The sequence below is a fragment of the Ursus maritimus genome, unplaced genomic scaffold, assembly GCF_017311325.1.
Source record: "Ursus maritimus isolate PB19 unplaced genomic scaffold, ASM1731132v1 scaffold_20, whole genome shotgun sequence".
NCBI classification, from domain to species: domain Eukaryota; kingdom Metazoa; phylum Chordata; class Mammalia; order Carnivora; family Ursidae; genus Ursus; species Ursus maritimus.
The window spans coordinates 24126503-24147057 of NW_024424453.1; the positions used below are offsets into that span (position 1 = coordinate 24126503).

At 36.1% G+C, this 20555-nt stretch overlaps 1 protein-coding gene across 4 annotated transcripts in view; it reads left to right on the forward strand.

The window, feature by feature from the left end:
- PIK3CB (phosphatidylinositol-4,5-bisphosphate 3-kinase catalytic subunit beta) overlaps positions 1–20555 on the forward strand; it is a 201602-nt gene that overhangs the window by 101402 nt on the left and 79645 nt on the right. For all 4 annotated transcript variants that reach the window (XM_040636757.1, XM_040636756.1, XM_040636758.1 and 1 more), the window contains exons 4-6: positions 1052–1277; positions 7814–8037; positions 17657–17836. In XM_040636757.1, the coding sequence (XP_040492691.1) occupies positions 1052–1277; positions 7814–8037; positions 17657–17836 (630 nt within the window). The remainder of the gene's footprint in view (positions 1–1051; positions 1278–7813; positions 8038–17656; positions 17837–20555) is intronic.

Genomic DNA, 20555 nt, shown 5'->3' on the forward strand with positions numbered 1-20555 from the left:
TTTTCTGGAGAGGGAGAGAGGGGCGGGGGCAGAGGGAGAGGGAGAGAGAGAATCTTAAGAGGCTCCATGCCCAGCAAGGAGTCTGTGGCAGGGCTTGATCTCACAACCCTGAGATCATGACCTGAGCCGAAATCAAGAGTAGGTTGCTTAACTGACTGAGCCACTCAGGCACCCCGATACTCATTCTTTTTTGAATATTTGGTGGAATTCACCAATGCAGCTATCTGGTTCTAGACTTATTTTATTTTTTTAAGATTTTATTTATTTATCAGAGAGAGAGAGTGAGAGAACATAAGCAGGGGGAGTGGGAGCTGGAAAGGGAGAAGTAGGCTCCCCTCTGGGCAGGGAGCCTGACGGGGGTGAGGGGGGCTCAATCCCCGGACTCTGGGATCATGACCTAAGCCAAAGGCAGACGCTTAACTGACTGAGTCACCCACATGCCTCTAGACTTTTTTTTGTTGTGAGTTTTTTTTAAATTACTGATTCAGTTTCATTACTGGTAATCAGTCTGTTCAGATTATCGCTTCTTTCTGATTCAGTCTTGGAAGATTATATGTTTCCAGGAATTTATCTGTTTCTTTTGGATTTCCAGTTTGTTGGCATATAATTTTTTATAGTAGTCTCTTAAAATCTTTTGTATTTCTGTGGTGTCAGTTGTAACATTTCTGATTTTGAATTCTCTCTCTCTTTCTTAATGAGTCTGGCAGATACTCAATAATTTTGTTTATTATGCAGGTGCATTTTTTGTGCATTATACTATTACTTAGAAAAAATGGGTTAATGCTATATGTATTCTCTTGTAAGTTGGTATTTAAAAAAAAAAACCCTTAATATATCTTGGACAACTTTCCATGTTAGTGTGTATTTTTATTTTCACAGATTTGTAATACTTTATAATTGATTTAGCCAATCCTTTATTGCTGAATATTTGCCTTGTCCTATGTTTTTGAGTTGTATGAAGAGTGCTGCAGTGAGTATCCTTGTAGATGTATCTTTGTACACTTGAACAAGAGTTTCTGTTCCAGAAAGTGTCTTATTTTTTTTCCTGCAGATGTTATGGAAACAAGTTCACAATTACCCAATGTTTAACCTCCTTATGGAAATCGACTCCTATATGTTTGCATGTGTGAATCAAACTGCTGTATATGAGGAGCTTGAAGATGAAACAAGAAGACTCTGTGATGTCAGACCCTTTCTTCCAGTTCTCAAATTAGTGACAAGAAGTTGTGACCCAGGGGAAAAATTAGACTCAAAAATTGGAGTCCTTATAGGAAAAGGTAACTTAAAAACTTCTTGGTATGAATTCTTTACATATTTGTTGTTGTATGTATAAACATGTAGTAAGTATGATCAAAGGCATTGCTTTGTAGAGTGTGACTCAAGGACCAATACTTGTTTGTAAATTGATAACCAGTCTGAGTGTAAAAATTGAAAGTAGATTTTTACAAATTCCTGTAGCAATGTGATAACCCCTGGGACATTATGGTAATATGTTTTGTATACCTTTTTCTTTGCCAAAGTATTGTTTTTTTTGGCAGATTGGAAAGAAAAACATTGTCTCTTTGTCTCAGATAGTTTGAGAAACCCTTTTATAAGAGATACATCCTCCATTTCTTTTGAACTGCCTCTATATATACACACAACATATATACAACTCTCTATGCCAAGACTTTAAACTGACTGAAAAGTTTCTATAAATAACCCACATTATTGACAAATTTTACTCCTTAACTACAATTATCTTTAAGTAGAGATATTTTTGTAGGGACTCAAGATATACTATGTCCATGTTATTCTTTGCAAATTAATTCCAGGGAGAATTGTGAGTAACAAAGAAAATATGGTAGAGTATCTCTTGCTATAATAATGTTAGGTGTCACAGGGGCCAATGGTATATCAATATCCTGCTTTAGACAAGGTACTAGAATTCAATACTACAAGAGGTTAACTGCAGAGGAAACTTGAAGTTTGTTTATTTATTTTGAAGTAGCAGTTTTGTGGTGTTGTTTTCATTTTCATTTTATTTTATTTATTTTATTATTTAAGAGATTTGAAATTTAAATACAAAACCAAACAGTCCACTGGTTTTTCATTTGGATTGGCCTCCTGTATTGATTAATTCACTCTTATAAGATAATATAGTACCATCCCATTTAATATTATAAGTATCTTCAAGATAACCTAGTACCATCCCCTCTAAGAACCTTGTCCTGTAAGATTACATTCTTTGATCTTGACCTATAGTGATTTGGGCTAACTGATAATTACAAATGTAGGGCTACATTCTTCCCTCTGAGTACTTAGAACAGAACCTTGTTGATTTACTGAATGACAGCCTAGTACATATTTCTTTCTCTTTTTTTTTTATAAGTAGGCTCCATGCTGGGCCTACCAGTGCCAGCCTTGAACTCAGCAACCCTGTGATCAAGACCTCAGCTGAGATAAGAGCCAGATACCTAACTGACTGAGCCACCCAGGTGCCCAGACAGCCTAGTATTTAAGAAGGTTTGATTACTTCACAGGATAGCTAGTTTGCTTTAGGCAATAATTTTTTATCCCTTCAATAAGTTTGTAATTGTTTACCATACAAGATTTTCTTTCTTTTTTTTTTTTTGTTTTTTTATTTGTTTTTTATTATTTTTATTTTTAAGTAATCTCCACACCCTGCGTGTGGCTTGAACTCACAGCCCTGAGATCAAGAGTTGCATGCTCCACTGAATGAGCCATCCAGGAGCCCCCACAATTTTCTTACATATTAATGGCCTCATTGGAAAGCATTCCTTTCCATTTGCTAGAGCTCCAAAGATTTTTTTGATAAATTTTAAATTCTCCGTTACAAAAAGTCTCTCCTTTGTTTGAATTGAAGAATATATGGAAAAGTAAAGAATAAATAATCATTTATAGTCTTATTGAAGACAAGAATGTCCACTGATAATATTGAGATATAGTTCTTTCCAAGTGACTTTGTGTGTGTGTGTGTGTGTGTGTATGAAATGTATAGTTTATATGTTTCCCAGCTGATGGAAGGAAGTAGACCAGAACCACACTAATTGTTAAGGTAAAATATTTGATAACCAAAAAGGTTAGCCCCACAGAGAGAGCTAACTTTTGTCAGGATATAGGTATCTTTTTCTTAGATTCTTAGAAACTTAGATCACTACACTATCTTCTAGTTGTGATCTTCAAAAAATTTGGGCTCACTGGCCACTGTTATCTCTACATGAGCTTGACAGATTCAGCAAATAAAAATATACTAGATGCAAATATTGCATGGGATATACTTAATGATAAAAATCATTCATTGTTTATCTAAACATCAAATAGAATTGGGCATGCTGTTTTTTTTGTTTTTTGGTGTTTTTTTTGGGCACACCTGACTCTACCTTGCTACAGTGCAGGGGTCATACATATAGGTGTATATATAAATTGAATCTTTCTTTCAATAAGCAGTGTGACCATATTTCATTCTGTATCATAAAGTTTATTATATAAAATTTTTAAATGCAGTTTGCCCTGTAATTTGAATGATCAAGATGCAAGCTGTGTTATATATTAAATTGAACAGTTTATGGGGCACCTGTGTGGCTCACTTGGTTAAGCATCTGCCTTCAGCTTAAGTCATGATCCCAGGGTCCTGGGATCAAGCCTCACGTTGGTCTCCGTGCTCAGTCAGGAGCCTGCTTTTCCCTCTCCCACTACAGCTCTCCATGCTTGTGCTTGCTCGCTCGCTCGCTCTCTATCAAATAAATAAAATCTTTAAAAAAATTAAATTGAACAGTTTATAAACTCTTAACTATAAATTGTACTTTAGATTTTCAGCATATCTAGAAACCTTGTGTTAATGGCAATATATACAGATTCAGGTGTTAACATTCATTTAGAAAGTTGATTAAGTCTGTTTTAATATTTTATTTTATTTTTTTTTAAGATTTTATTTTATTTATTTGACAGAGATAGAGACAGCCAGCGAGAGAGGGAACACAAGCAGGGGGAGTGGGAGAGGAAGAAGCAGGCTCATAGCAGAGGAGCCTGATGTGGGGCTCGATCCCATAACGCCAGGATCACGCCCTGAGCCAAAGGCAGACGCTCAACCGCTGTGCCACCCAGGCGCCCCTGTTTTAATATTTTAGAATGAATTTTCACTTTTAAGTACCTAACAAGTCAGTTTTTACATTTGCTAATTTGTATGTGATGACTACAACCAGGGCTTGGTGAGGTCATGCGTCCTGGTAAAACAATAAACAATTATTTCAGTTTAACTTGAGGAACAAGTTTGCTGCCTCCTCCTCCCCAAAGAAAACAATAGAACCTTTGCAGATATAACTGCCCTGGTGGGTCTAAAAATACCTTTTCCTGAATAATGTGTCTGATCATTTTATTTTTTATGTTTATTCGAAATAATTATTTGCAGAGCTTCTGTTTGCCTTCTGATTATGCTCTGTAGTGAAGGTCACCCCTTCAAATACTCATTAGTAAATCTTGATCAGAGGATTTTGTCAGCATCCTGAAAAAAAAAATTGAAAACTCCCTTATTTTTTCCCTGACCTATCAAAAATTATGGTATATTTTAAAGTGAAGGAAATATGGAGTCTGCAGGATTTTAACAATATCTTTAATGTGAAGAAATTATTCACTCAATACCTTTTTTTTTAATTAAAGATTTTATTTATTTATTTGATAGAGAGAGACACACACACACTAGCAAGGGAAGTGGCAGGCAGAGGGAGAGGGAGAAGCAGGCTCCCTGCTGGGAGCCAGATGTGGGCCTCAGTCCCAGGACCCCAGGATCATGACCTGAGCTAAAGGCAGATGGGTAACCAGCTGAGCCACCCAGGCGCCCCCACTCAATACTTTTTTTTTGTGAAAAAATTATATGTGGGGTGCCTGGGTGCTCAGTCAGTTAAACATCTTACTCTTGATCTCAGCTCAGGTCTTGATCTCAGGGTTGTGAGTTCTAGCCCCAAGCTGGGTTCCATGCTGGGTGGGATGCCTACTTGAAAAGAAAAAAAAAAAATTATATTTGACTGTAAACGATATAATAATCTTATCTTAAAATTTAAGGTTTGCTATCAAATTTTCTTACCAGAAGACATTTAGAAATTAACTAGGTTTAAAATTAAATTACTTAACCTGATTGTTTTATTTATTTATTTTTTAAGTAATCTCTACATCGACTGTGGGGCTTGATCTCATAAGCTGGAGATTAAGATTCGCATGCTCTTCCAACCGAGCTAGCCGGGCATCCCCCTAATTTCTAATTTTTGGCAGAGTTTCTATTTTTAAGAAATCTTTGTAGTAGCTTTTAAATTCAAGTCTTATTTATTTATTTATTTATTTATTTATTTATTTATTATTTATTTATTTTTAAGGCAGATTCTCAGAGATTGGGATTCAGTGAGTCTGGGATGAATTAAAGAAATCTGTACTTTTCAGTTGGTTCAAACAGTTACATGAGCAGAGGTCCTTATTTATAATATATTGAAAAAATTATCAAAGCAGCAGCAATTGCAGTTCAATAGTGTATATTGAATGTTTTTAATTGGGATTACAGCAGTGAATTTGGGTGTAATTATGGTCTTTGTCTGCTTGGAGCTCACAATCTGTGGGAAATGTGGATCAGTAAATAGACAATTACAGTATAGTATGTAATCTGCTGTAAGTCAAGGAGGTAAAATCAACTGAGTGAGAGAGGGTTGACTTACAGAAGACACACAACTAAACTGAGCCTTCAGTGCTGATGAGGATTGAGCAGGTAGAAGAAGTTGGAAGAAGGATAATGAAATGGGAATGGCATGTATGAATAATGGCCTATTCAAGGAATAGAAGTAATTGGTTATGGTTTGTATAAAGGGACAGCTAGGACAAGCAGGAAGATGAGAGAGGCAACCAGCTTCAGAGTATGTGGAGCCATCCAGGTCATATTAAAAATTAGAGACTGATTTCACTAAAAGCAGTTGGGAAGCTATGGAAGGGATTTAAGTGGTGGAGGAGTAACATGATCAGATTACATTTTATAAAGATTATTCAGGTTTTAAAATGGAGAATGGATCAGAGAGATTGAGACTGGGAATAGAGAAATTAGTGAAAAACTGATGTAGTAATCCAGGGGTGGGATGGTGATGGCCAGGATTAAATTAATGGCTGCAGGAACTAGGAGAAGTAGACAGAGTTGAGAAACGTTTAGAAAGTAGATTAGACATGACTTTTTGTAGATAAAGGGAGATAGAGAGTTTGATTTTTGTTAGATGTATTAGGTACTCATTTTCCTTTCCTTACCTGTAATATCTGTGTCTGTGGGTAGAAGTAGTTTCAACAGTGCTGGGGAAGAAGCTCCAAAATTCCTCAGGTAGTCTGTATAAGTTACACTTCCTTCATAGCTGATTTAGAGTATGTATTTCCATTCCAGATCTAAAACTATCCAGCAAATCATAATGTACCCTCAAGATTTTAACTTAGCTTCATTATGCAACTTAAACATTTTTATTTTTCTATATTTAATGCCATAGTTGATTCTAATTATTTATTAAAGATTTTTATTTATTTGGGCGGAGGGGCAGAGCGAGGGGGAGAGTATTTTTTTCTTTTTTTTTTTTAAGATTTTTTATTCATTTGTGAGACAGCGAGAGAGAGAGCACAAGCAGGGGGAGAAGCAGACTCCCTGCTGATCTGGGAGCTGACATGGGGCTTGATCCCAGGACCTGGAGATCACAACCCAAGCCAAAGGCAGATGCTTAACCATCTGAGCCATCGAGACACCCCAGGGAGAAAGAGTCTTAAGCAGACTCTGTGCTGAGTGTAGAGGCGGACGTGGGGCTTGATCTCACGACCCTGAGATTATGAACTCAGCCAAAACCAAGAATTGGATGCTTGACCGACTGAGCCCCCCAGAAGCCCCTAAACAGCAGTTTAAAAGAATGAGGTAGAGCTGACACTGAAAAGTCTCCTCAGTACATGCACAGTATTGATCTAGTTTTGGTGTGTTGGCTGGGATTCGGAGCCCATGGCCAAGAAAGAATTCTTGAGACATCTTTGGTGCAGAAAGGTGCTTTTATTAAAGCATGGGGACAGGACCTGTGGGCAGAAAGAGCAGCACTGGGGTCATGAGGTGTGGCCAGTTTGAATAATCTTTAAATTAAAATGTTTACCAGTCTCACAGTTAAAAGTTAATGTATGTATAAAAATTTCTGCATGTTCATTTATTGTCAATTTCAAGAATTATTTATTAGGATAATGATAAGTTTATGAAAAGGTTGTTATATTTAGTTGTCTTCATGGTAGAAGTGGTTCATAGTTAAGTACAACAAAGAATAATTTTATGAGGTTTTTGACTGATCTACTATAACCATTGTTAAAATCTCAGTGAATTGAAAGTTTAATCTATAAAATTTAAATTTACTGAGTTTCAAGTTAAGTAACAGCTTATATTTTAAGTTCATTACTTTAAAAGTATTCAGATTCTTAGGCTTTCTCAGATACATTAAATGTGATTTACTTGGTTTGTAAAAAAAACTGGATATTTTATATGTGGTTTTAAAGTGTGTACTATTTCAGTGATTATAAAACTGGTACCCAACTACATTTCCTGAAAGGTTTCAAGTTTGTCTTCTTTAGAAATCTTAATTATATGTTCATCTTCTGTATGTGAAATTTGTTATTTTTTCTGGATATTCTTTGGATCTTTCATAATATTTTCCTGCCCAGTTTTGTTTGCGTGATAAAAACCAAATATCCAGTATATCTGGTTGAGTATATTTTGTATTCTATTGTATTATTATTAGCTACTCAAAATGACACTTCAAAAAAATTTGTTTAGGTCTACATGAATTTGATGCACTGAAGGATCCCGAAGTGAATGAATTCCGAATAAAAATGCGCAAATTCAGTGAGGAAAAGATCCAGTCGCTTGTGGGATTGTCTTGGATGGATTGGCTAAAGCAGACGTATCCACCAGAACATGAACCATCAGTCCTTGAAAACTTAGAAGATAAACTTTATGGAGGAAAGCTCATTGTGGCTGTTCATTTTGAAAATTGTCAGGTAGTATTATGTTATTTTAAGAAATACATTGTAGTAAATCTTTGATTTTTACCTGAAGGCAACACCAATCCTGGAGAAGATAGCTGGTAAATGCTATTACAAAGAGCATTTTTAGATTTAAAGATGGAAATAAATTCAGGATTACGTATAATAATCAAAAGTGACACATCTTTTGCACATAAATGATTTTGTGATGCAATGATGTGTTAGTCTAGATCGGGTTGGAAAACTGCAGTTTTTGAATGGTATGTATGTATGTATGTATTTAAAAATCAGTTTTTTTTAACCTTATTTTAAAATTTTATTTAAAATCAGTTAACATATAGTTTATTATTAGTTTCTGGTTTTTATGTTTTAAAGGGATGTAAAAAATAACTCAAGGAATTTTTAAGAGTTGGAAGGAAAAAGGAAGAGAGATGAAAGAAGGGAAGAGGAAGGAAGGAAAGAAAGAAGGAAGAAAGAAAGGAAGGAATGTGACACAGACTCAAAGGTTGTCAGCAAAGCCTGGTTCTTTACTGAAAAAGATTGCCAACCCCAGTTTAGATAATATTTTTTAGTGTAGATATTTTATTTTCTCGTTTGATTTTTCTCTTGTCTATAAAATGAAAGGTTTCATCAAATAATCTCTTTTTCCCCATATTCTTATATGTGCATTCTGTAAATATGTAATTAAGTGGTGATAGGAAAATGAGCATTATATTGGAGTGTATTTACGGTTAATCCATATCTGAATAGTCACAACTATTTTACAAACCAGATTATGATACTGCCTTTGTATCTAGTGTGGTCATTTTATCATCTAGGATCTAGCTTTAGAATTAGGGTAGGAGTTCAAGGATATTTTGTGTTCTTCAATTACTGTGATAACAACAATGACATAAACCATTTCAGTAGCCATGCTGTATTGAACACTTTACCATGCCAAGAATTATGAAAGGTATTTCTTTATATATTCTCCACTTTTAGAACAACTATAAAATGTTATCATTCCCCATTTTACAGTGAAGAAAATGAAAGGGAGAGAAGTTTTTTTTCTTTCTTTTTCTCTTCTCTTCTCTTCTCTTCTTTCCTTTTTTCTTTGGTGCCATGCCTTATAGCTGGTCCATGGTAGAGACAGGATTTTATCCAGGTGTTTCAGTTTTATTCAGTTCTGTCTCCTTTCCAACAATATGTTTCTAAATATTTGTAAGAATAAATGCAAAAGAAGGAAAGGAGCCAGCCTTCTGGCATTTTACAAAGGAGGTTTATCTAGGTTAAAAACAAACAAAACCAAAAAAAAATTGTTGCTCTCTCCTGAGATATGTTGAGACTAAAGTTCAGTTTAAATCAAGATTTGGTTATTATAAAGTCTCAAAATCAAATTTAAAATACTATTTAGGGAATTAGTAGTGTCGGAAGAGGTGGAATAGGAAATTTTACCACTGAAAGGTGCAATTTGCTCATCTAGGTCAGTCTGCATTTCGTTACATATGGGTCAGATCTCTACTGGATATACACATTTATTTTAATGTAATCATCATTGTAACAAAGTATATGTGAAAATAAATGTTTTGAAATTGAAAGAGAAATAGAGATATTGTGAAATCTTACTGGATTCCAAGCAGTCATAGAATTTTTTCCTAATTTATGTATTTACTAATAGTTTTTTTTAAAAAGTTACTTTAATCACCTAGTTATCAGCATGACAAGTGTACTCCTTAATCCCTGTCCCCTATTTCACCCATCCCCCTACCCACCTCCCCTCTGGTAACCATCATTTTATTCTCTATAGTTAAGATTTCCTTTCTTGGTTTGTCTCTCTCTCTCTCTCTCTTCAGGGTTCTTTAGGTCTAAAATGATAGGTCTAAAATGAGTCTCTTATAGACAGCATATGGATGGGTGTTATTTTTTTATCCACTCCGTCACCCTACGCCTTTTGATTAGAGTGTTTAGTCCATTTACAGTCAGTGTAATTATTGATATATATGTATTTATTGCCATATTCTTACCTGCTTTGTGGTTGTTAATGAAGATTTTCTCTGATCCTTTCTTGTCTTTCTTTCATGGTTTGCTGGTTTTCTTTAATGATACAGTTGGATTTCTTTCTCTTTATTCTATGCATATTTATTAGTGGTTTTTGATTTGTGTTACCATTAGGTTTGTATATAACCTCTTCTGCATATAGCAGTCTTTATTAAGTTGATGGTTGTTTAAGTTTGAACCCATCCTTTCCTACTCTCCTTCCCATGTTTTAGGTGTATGTTGTCATATTTTATATTCTTCTGTTTTGTGAGTTCCTTGACTGATATTTTACAAAAATATTCATTACTGTTTTTGTGTTTCCTGCTTTCATACTTTCACTTTTGTTCTTTCCCTTCCACTGAAAGAGTCCTCTGTTTAATATTTCTTGCATTGCTGGTTTAATGGTCACGAACTACTTTAGTTTTTCTTTGTCTGAGAAACTCTTTATCTCTCCTTTTATTCTGTGTGATAGCCTTCCTGGATAGAGTATTCTTGACTGCAGGTTTTTCCCATTCAGCACTTGGAATATATCATTCTATTCCTTTTGGCTTGCAAAGTTTCTGCTGAAAAATTAGCTCATAGCCTTATGAGGTTTCTTTCGTATGTAACTGTCTTCTTTTGTCTTTCTGCTCTTAATATTTTTTATTTATTTCTATATTTTGTCATTTTAATTACAGTATGTCTTTGTGTGGGTCTGCTTTTGTCGATTTTGTTGGGGGTTCTCTGTGCCTCCTTCATCTCGCTATGTTCCTTTCCCCAAATTAGGCAAGTTTTCAGCTATTATTTCTTCAAATAGATTCTCTGTCTTCTCTGTCTTCCCTTTTCTCAGTCTTCTTCTTCTGGAACTCCTATATTGCAAATGTTATTACTTTTGATGGAATTATTGTGTTCCCTAAGTCTGTTATTGTTTTGTATAAATACTTTTTTCTCTCTTGTTCATCTTGATTACTTTCTGTTACTCTGTCTTCTAGGTCATTAATTAGTTCCTCTGCTGCTTCCAGCCTGCTGTTCATTCCATCAAACATGTTTCTTATTCTGTTTATAGAGCCTTTTATCTCTGCTATGTTTTTCTTATTCTCTGTATTAATGGTTTCACTGATGTCCTCTCTTTTCTAAAGTCTGGTTAATATCCTTATGATCATTGCTTTAAATTCTCCAACAGGCATGTTACTTATATCTGTTTTGCTTATACCTCTGGCCTTGGCCTTGGCCTGTTCTTTCATTTAGGACAAATTCCTTTGTCTTCTCATTTTGTCTAAGTCTCTGTGCCTGTTTCTCCACATGTTAAGAAATCAGCTACATCTTCTGTTTTTGCAAGTAATGGCCTTATGCAAGAGGTCCTGTAGTGCTCTGCAGTGTAGTAGTCTCTGTTCCTCACAGCCTGGTGCTTCCAGTAGCATCTCTGTTGTGTGCTGAGTGCTCTCTGCTATTGTGTCCTGGCCATTTTATCCTTCAGGTCAATAATCTACAGAGGCTCTCTTTGCCTATTGTGGGCAGTGTTTGGTTCCTGACCTGAATGTGGTGCATTTTAACTAGACGTGCTCTGGTCTGCTTATGAAATGACATCTGTTGCTATCGCCACCAGAACTGAGGCCTCACAAAACTCCTGGGTGGGAGACATGGTGCTGTCAGGGGTTTGGGCTGGTCCTCTGGGTGAGGAGGCCTGCTGAGGTGGGACTGAGTCAAGCATGACTGGGAAGGATGGATCCACAAGAGTGGGGGGGGGCAGGGCTTGGTTTAAGCAAGTTACATGTGAGTGCCAGTGCTGTGTTCATTTCCTCAGGTGGCTCTGTGTTTATGCTGAGGGATAGGGAAGGGAAATGGCACCTGACAGTTCCTTTTTTCCCCCCACAGGGTCTATCCATGAGGGCTCCCTCTCTGGAACTCCTTCCTGGAGTTGAGCAAATAGCTTCTCCACTGTGCACCGTAGGCACTCTAAAGATCTCTGTTTCCACAGTATATTTCTGTGGACTATTTGTTCCACCTTGTTTCTAAGAGTAACCCCTATGCCTCTGGGCTTTCCCTGAGCCAAGTCCACTGACTTTAGAATTGCAGACATTAAATCCCACTGGTTGCAAGAACTTGTGAAATTGGGCCCTCTTGCTTTTCTTGCTGGTTGCTATGTCGACTCCTCTTCCCCATGGGCTCCTGTGTGTGCTATTTTGTCTCTTTTTCGTCTGCGCTGTAGTGGCTCCCTCTGTACTGCACAGGCCATGATCTGTTTCTCTTCTAAGCCTCATCTCCACAATTCCTTCTTTTGTGTGGCTTCTTCTCTATCTTTAGTTGTGGAGTTTGTTCTACCAGTCTTCAGATTAATTTCTGGGGTATTTAATTTAAGAGGATTTGATAGTTATCTGTTGTATTCATGGGACTAGGTTATCCTCCTCTCTTCCTATTCTGCTGTCATGTTCCCCTCCAACAGTAATAGACTTTAATGCTGAAAGGAGTTTGAAGATCATCTAGTCAGATTCTTTATATAATATAATAAATCCTTTCACCATCCCTTATGTAGTTTAGTGTCTCTGACCAAATGTGTTCAGTACTCGGGGGAGCGCTCAACCTTCTGAAGTAGTATGTTTTCACTTTTGGCAAGCACGTATTTAAATTTTGATATAAAATATATTTAAAAATTCAAACTAGTCTTTTCTGACTTCTGCCCATATGATTGTCCTTTCTCATTTTGGGTAAGTATCCATTCAGTCTTCCTTTCATTATACATGTCAAATATCCAGATAGTTGAGATAGAGCTATCATAACTGTCCTTAGTTTACTTTTCTTTTAGCTGAACGTTTCCCTGGGGAGTAAATGAAAAGTTCCTAGTTTTGTATTGTATAGACTAGTAAAATTATTAAGTTATTAAAGAAATTGGAAAAGCCACTTAGAGTTTATCACTCTTTGTTTAGGCAACTAAGACCTTTTTTTTTTTTTTTTTTTAAAGATTTTATTTATTTATTCAACAGAGATAGAGACAGCCAGCGAGAGAGGGAACACAAGCAGGGGGAGTGGGAGAGGAAGAAGCAGGCTCATAGTGGAGGAGCCTGATGTGGGGCTCGATCCCATAATGCTGGGAAGGCAGACGCTTAACTGCTGTGCCACCCAGGCGCCCCCTAAGACCATTTTTAAAAATCCCCAATTTGGTGCCTGGCTGGGTCAGTTGGTAGAGCATGCAACTCTTGGTCTCAGGCTTGTGAGTTTGAGCCCTACAATGGGTGTAGAAATTACTTACAAATAAAATCTTTAAAAATAAATAAAAATAAAACCCCAAATTCATAATTTATTACCAGTACCATTTTATAAGTGAGTAAATATTTCACCAACAAAAAATAAGAATGATGGTATCAGAATAAAGGATGGTTAGCATACTGATCTCTCATACATGCATTTTTTTTGCCCTTCTGACTTCTATAAAATATTCATTTTGCCATTTCATCATTACTGCTAATGACCAACATTAGGCAGCAGTATGTAGGAACACTAAACATGAAATGAAATGTAACAAACTACACATATAGGTTAAAAAGTGGTTTAACAGGGTAGTTAGGGGGAAATATAGACAGTAGTTTCTATGAAAAACGTGAAATTTTAGAGGACCACATTGTCAGTATCATCCAGAATAGATCAGGGCTTTTAAGAAGCAAGATAAATACAATCGTGGAACTATCACGTTTCAGTTTTAAAGAACATTAGTCCCAGCAGCCAGACCACAGAGGCATTATTTTTAATTCCAAGAGTCATAATTTGTTAAGGATACCAATAAACCTGAGCATCACTTTCAAACCTGTGTTTTTTTAACCTCAGCCGGCATAAGTTATATGAAATAATTGTATCAATTAAGTGAGACGGGCACATGGCATTTGAAATAGTCTCCTGTGTGTTAGGGAACGGTGAGTTGTGGAGAAGGTAGAAGGAGGTAGAGACTGTACTTTTGGGGGAATTTCAGAGAATGTATCAGAAGCATGGGCAGAAATGTGAGAAACAGTGAAGCGCATACAGTTAAACTATGAAGAATAAGTATTTCTTCATCTGTATAGACATTACCTGAATAAGCACGGTTGTCATGATATAGATGTAATTACAAATGAACTGTATCCCTTCCTGCTAAACAGACGTTTCTGTCCCACCCATATTCCCAGTGTCTTTGTTGTCTCTCATGTAGCTGTTTGTAAGCATTGAGCAATACAATGCAAATTGACTTCTCAGGAAAATCACAAGTCTTTTAAAGGAGTAATATTTTGTGAAGTATTTAAAAGAGTTGTTGGAAAATTGCTTGATACAGGAAAAACTGGTTTGAGTTCTGACCAGGTCAGCCCAATTAACAGTTTATGTGAAGAGAATTAACATGGGTGATGAGACACACCAGTAGTTCTTTAGAAGACTTGAACGTAATCATCATGAGATTATGATTGGTCTTTAAAGGGAAGTTTCGAGTCCTTGGTGCTATATACAGTTCCATTATACAAATGTACAGTTGACTCTTGAACAATGTGAGGGTTACGAGTGCCAACCTCTCCGCATTCAACAATCCACATATAACTTTTGACCCCCACAAAACTTACCTACTAATAATGTCCCATTGACTGTAACTCTTACTGATAATATAAATAGTTGATTAACACGTATTTGTTTTATGTGTCGTATACTGTATTTTTATAATAAAGTAAGTAGGGGAAAGAAAATGTTATTAAAATCATAAGGAAGAGAAAATGCATTTACAGTATTATACTGTATGTATTAAAAAAATCCACGTAATTAAGTGGACCCACGTAGTTCAAACCTATGTTGCTCAAGTATCAACTGTATATCCATTGTCTCAGTTGCATCTCTCTTAGAACTGATGATGAGGAATGTCTTTTCACATATTTATGAAACATTCATATTTCTCTTGTGTTTGTTTTTTGTCTATTTTAAAATTGTGTCATGTGTGTCTTACTGACTTGTCTAAGTTCTTGGTATTTGTGGGTAGTGAATCTTTGTCATTCAAATGTGATGGGAATGTGTTCTCCCTAGGTGTGGCTTATCTTTTTTATTCTTTGTTTTGCTAGTTTTATTTTGCTTGCTTTTTATCCTCAAATTCTAGTCAGTGTTCACATTTTCTCAGTTGTCCTGTTACACACATGTATACACACAGAGCATATCAAGTTCAACATTGTTTTGTATGAAATAACATCAATTTATGTATTTCTATTAGATATATACCTAGAGACAGAATTGGTGAGTCATGGGTGTATGTGTGTAATTGGTTTTTAATAGATACTGCCAAACAGTTTTTTTCTTTCTTTTTTTAAGACTTAATTTATTTTGAGAGAGGGAGAGCACGCTTGTGCAAGCTGGAGGGGCAGAGGGGGAGGGAGAGAGAATCCCAAGCAGACCCAGCTGAGTGCCGGGGCTCGATGTGGGGCTCCGTCTCATGACCTTGAAATCCTGACCTGAGCTGAAACCAAGAGTTGGTTGCTTAACTGACTGTGACCCCCAGGTGTCCCCCAAACAGTTCTTCAAATTTACATTACTAGCAGAAATATTTTGAGAGTTTAGTTTCTTCACATCTTTGCTAACACTTGATATTGTCAAATTTCAAAAATCTTAAAATTTGCCATGTTCCTTTTCATCGAGTTTTAAATTTCACTTAATATGTTTTATTTCTTGGAGTTCTCTTTGATTCTTCTTTGGATATAGTTGCTCTTTATTCGTTTTCAAACTACCTTTAATTCTTGACACATATTAACTAAACTTGTTTTATTTTCTATTACTTGTAATAGTTTTTCAAGCCCAGTTCTGATTTCTGGTCTTTTCTATAGGTTCTTGCTATCCGATGTTGAGTGTGTCCTCTAGTTTTGTATTTCTAAAAAGTTTATTTATGAAATAGAGAGTAAATGGGAATCATAGAATAATTTTGTGATATATTAAGGAGCTTAAGGCCTTATTATTCAGACCTGTGCTGTTTAAATACAGTAGCCACTAGCCACATATGTACATTAATTTTAAATTTAAATTAATAAAATAAAATTGAAATTCAGTTCTTCACATTAGCCACATATCAAGTTTCTCAAGAACCACTTGTGGCTAAGAGACTGTTGTATTGGACAGCACAGAATAGACTATTTCCATTTTTTAAGAGTTTTATTGGGTAGCACTGCTTTAGACAGTTATGACCATTTGTATTATGTTAAAAAAGTATCTCATATCTTTGTAATTCTCTTTTTAAAGGTAGATTACTTTCTAAGATAGACGAAGGTTTTGAGGTGGATAGTGCAAGGAAATTAAATAAGAAACTATATTGCTCTTCAGGAGAAAGACGAAGAATTGCGGAAGTAGAAGAGTGTTATTGGAGATGGAGAGGAGGTGACAGTTGGCAACCCAAGAATATGAGATCATTGGTATCTTATTGGGAAATGAGTTAGGGGAGGAAAGTGGAGTCATGTGACTTCTCAAATGACTCTCTGAATCCTCGTTCATATACTTTGATGCATATAGCACCAACTCATATAGAAAATTAGGAGAAAAAGGGTAAAAATACTAGGGAAAATAGATTGGAACACCCAGTAACCTTAGGTTTAAAAAGTTGGAATTTGATGGGGCACCTGGGTGGCGCAGTCGTTAAGCGTCTGCCTTCAGCTCAGGGTGTGATCCCAGCGTTCTGGGATCGAGCCCCACATCAGGCTTCTCCGCTGGGAGCCTGCTTCTTCTTCTCCCACTCCCCTGCTTGTGTTTCCTCTTTCACTGGCTCTCTCTCTGTCAAATAAATAAATAAAATCTTAAAAATAAATAAATAATTAAATAAAAATTTGGAATTTGAAGTACCTTGTGGAAGAAGGAGGTAACTTAACTTGGTGGAAATATAGCAGAAGCAATCTCCAGTCAATATGGAGAATTTTCTAACAATCACGGTTGTCCAGAGTAGCAGTTGGCTGCTTTAGGAGATAGTGAATTTTCTTAAATCCTTGGTGCGTGATCATATGGTGGGAAATTACTTTGCTAGATTATGAGAAGTTTCAGATGTTATTAAGTAGTCTTTAATATCTGTACATTTGGGGTTTATGATGAGCAGATTTGATAATAATTAAATCCTGACTATATCTTCATTTTTCATTAATGAAAGCTTCTTTGTTTCTTTTACGTGTTTATAAAATTTGACTGAATTGTTCATTTATAACTTAATTGGTATATAAATACTCTTCTTACTAGTGACAACATAAAATTCTTAGTATGAACTGAATTTGAACAACAACAGGTTTTTTGGTATCTTTTTAAAAGAAAGATGTTAAAAAATCTATTCACTGAGAAATGTATTTGATAAACTCTCTGATGGTAAACTTTAGTTAAATATACGCTTTAGTTAAATATGAGTCTTACCTGTGGGATCTGTAGCGCCTTGTTTAGTGTAAGATGACTTGCAGATTATCAGAAATCTTAACAAATTTGCTGTGGACATACTGTATTTAGAAAATAGGAAAATGTACTGGAATGTTAAATGTAAAAGATATATATGTAACATATATATATATATATATATGTACATACTATGTACGGCTATATACAATGTAGTAATAACTATAAGAGTAAAGAGTGAGTTTTTTCAGCACAAACATAAAACTACTCCTTTTTTCTACCCCCTTTTTAGGATGTGTTTAGTTTTCAAATATCTCCTAATATGAATCCTATCAAAATAAATGAACTGGCAATCCAGAAACGTTTGACTATTCATGGGAAAGAAGATGAAGTTAGTCCCTATGACTATGTGTTGCAAGTCAGTGGGAGAGTAGAATACGTGTTTGGTGATCACCCACTCATTCAGTTCCAGGTATGTGTATTAACTATCAATTTTCCAGAGGTGTGTGTGTGTATGTGTGTGTGTTTAACAATTTAAATTTCTGATGAAAATGTATTGTTATAGTCAAGTATTTAGAACCTACAGAATTAAGTAATAGATATTCATAATCCTACCCACCTGAGATGACCATTGTTAAAATTTTGGCCTGTTTTTGTTGTTTACTTGCAGTTATATATATTTTTGGCATAATGATTATATGTTTAATGTGTGTATCTGAATGTTTCCTTTCTACTTTTTTGGTTGTTTCAGTGTTATATCATCATTTCCTGCCGCATAATTCTTTTTTTTTTTTTTTTAAGATTTTATTTATTTACTTGCAAGAGAGAGAGAGCACAAGCAGTGGGGGGGGGGTGGTGGCAGAGGGAGATGGAGAAGCGGACTCCACACTGAGCAGGGAGCCTGACACGGCACTGGATCCCAGGACCCTGGGATTGTGACCTGAGCCGAAGGCTGATGCTTAACCGACTGAGCCACCCAGGCATCCTGGCATAATGAATTCTTTTTTTTTTTTTATTATTATTATTTATTTTTTTTTTTTTAAAGATTTTATTTATTTATTTGACAGAGATAGAGACAGCCAGCGAGAGAGGGAACACAAGCAGGGGGAGTGGGAGAGGAAGAAGCAGGCTCATTAGTGGAAGAGCCTGATGTGGGGCTCGATCCCATAATACCAGGATCACGCCCTGAGCCGAAGGCAGAGGCTTAACCGCTGTGCCACCCAGGCGCCCCCTGGCATAATGAATTCTTAATAAAATTTGCTATAGCTTCCTACTGTTTTATCATATAAACATAATAATTAGGTAGGAAATATTCTGGGGGAAGTAAGATACAAGATTTCTTGATTAATAGTCATTAAATTGTGTAAGAACTTATTTCTGATTATCAGTTAACAAGGTCTTACAAATTTTCATTGTGAATTAGAAAACATTTCAGTTTCAGTCTAACATTTGCATGTATAATTGCCCTTCCTTCTGTTTTTTGTTACTTCCATATATGGTTGGAATTTTGTAAGTATTAGGTCTGGCCATCCTCAAAAGCTTTCCTCCATCTTTGACATACCTATTTCCATGCAATCATGAGTTCCTTAAGCATAGTGCCTCAGATTGTTTTTGGAGTAAAGTGGAGTTTAAATAGGTAAGCGAGGGGTGCCTGGGTGGCTCAGTTGATTAAAAGGCTGTCTTTGGCTCAGGTCAAGATCCCGGGGTCCTGGGGTCCAGCCCTGCATCAGGCTCAGTGCTCAGCCTGCTTCTCCTTCTCCCCTGTTTGTGAGTGCTTGCGCTCTCTCTCTCTCTCTCTCTCTCTCTGTCGAATGAATGAATGAGTGAATGAATGAAGAAAGAAAGAAAGGGCAACACCCCTCCCCCACCATGAGGTGTGCTATTTATCAGGATCCTGGCTTTGCCTTCAAGAAACTTGAAGATATTTTTGTTGAAATTACATTTGGAGACTAAAAAACGGTCATTACATAAAAAATAAAGGCTAAATGCCAAGTTAGAGGTAAATAGTAACAGGATTTTAGAAAAATAATGTGATTACTCTTACTTGTGATTTTTATTGTTTTGTTTTAAGCAAGAGGGATAGAGGCATGCCAGATGTTAAGTGATGGCTGAGAATAAGGAGCTGTGTTTTTTGTTTTTTGTTTTAATATTTTATTTTTATTTGACACAGAGAGACACAGCGAGAAAGGGAACACAAGGCAGGGAGAGTGGGAGAGGGAGAAGCAGGCTTTCCGCTGAGCAGGGAGCCCGATGCGGGGCTCGATCCCAGGACTTTGGGATCATGACCTCAGCCGAAGGCAGACGCTTAACGACTGAGCCACCCAGGTGCCCCAAGGAGCTATGATTTTTTTAACCTTAGTTAGTGGAGGGCATATTGTTTTGCCAAAACTGGAATTTGTGGGGAGTTTTTTGTTTTGTTTTTTAGGATTTGTTATTATAAAGAAAAATAAAGGCTTGTGTACCTTTTTGTACAAGGTCATATGAGAGAGAAAGTATACCATGTAGGCAAAGGAATGTGAAGGAAGTGGAATGATACATATTTCATAGTGAAAATTTTTTGATTGAATATATTTATCATAATATGTAACTCCTACTTACCATTCTGGATTTTTTTTTTATTTCAAAAAAAAAAAGTATTTACTCATTCTGAATTGAATATAATATGCTGAATCTATATAGGAAATTTATTCTTCTGAGGAATATATTAAGTTAGTTTCTATTCAGTTTGTTAGGCATCCCCGGTAATGTGAATAACCACCCCTCTTCTTATATGCCTTTGGAGGGTCATCCTGGTCTCATGGAAATAAAGCAGAGTATCAAGCTAAGATGGCCAATTATGTTTTTGCAAGAGAGATAGTAATGGTTATCTGCTGGAGCCTTGTCCTGTAAAGGTACCAGGTCTGCCTTAGGGATCCATGGGAAAGTCTAAGATGACCACCTCAGGATGTGAAGAAATGGCCACATGTGTAATTACATGTCCACTTTTCCTGTGGTCAAAGCTTGCACTGTAGTATCACAATCTTTACCAATCAAGTCCCACCCTTAGAAAGGTGAGCCAGTTGGTCAAAATGTCAGGTATTAAGTGCGAAAAGAAGGCAAAACATCTAGACTGAGGTACATATTTCTTAAAGGCTTAGCAAAAAAAAAGAAAAAAAAAAAAAAAGACAGATTTAAAGATGCCAGGTATGTGT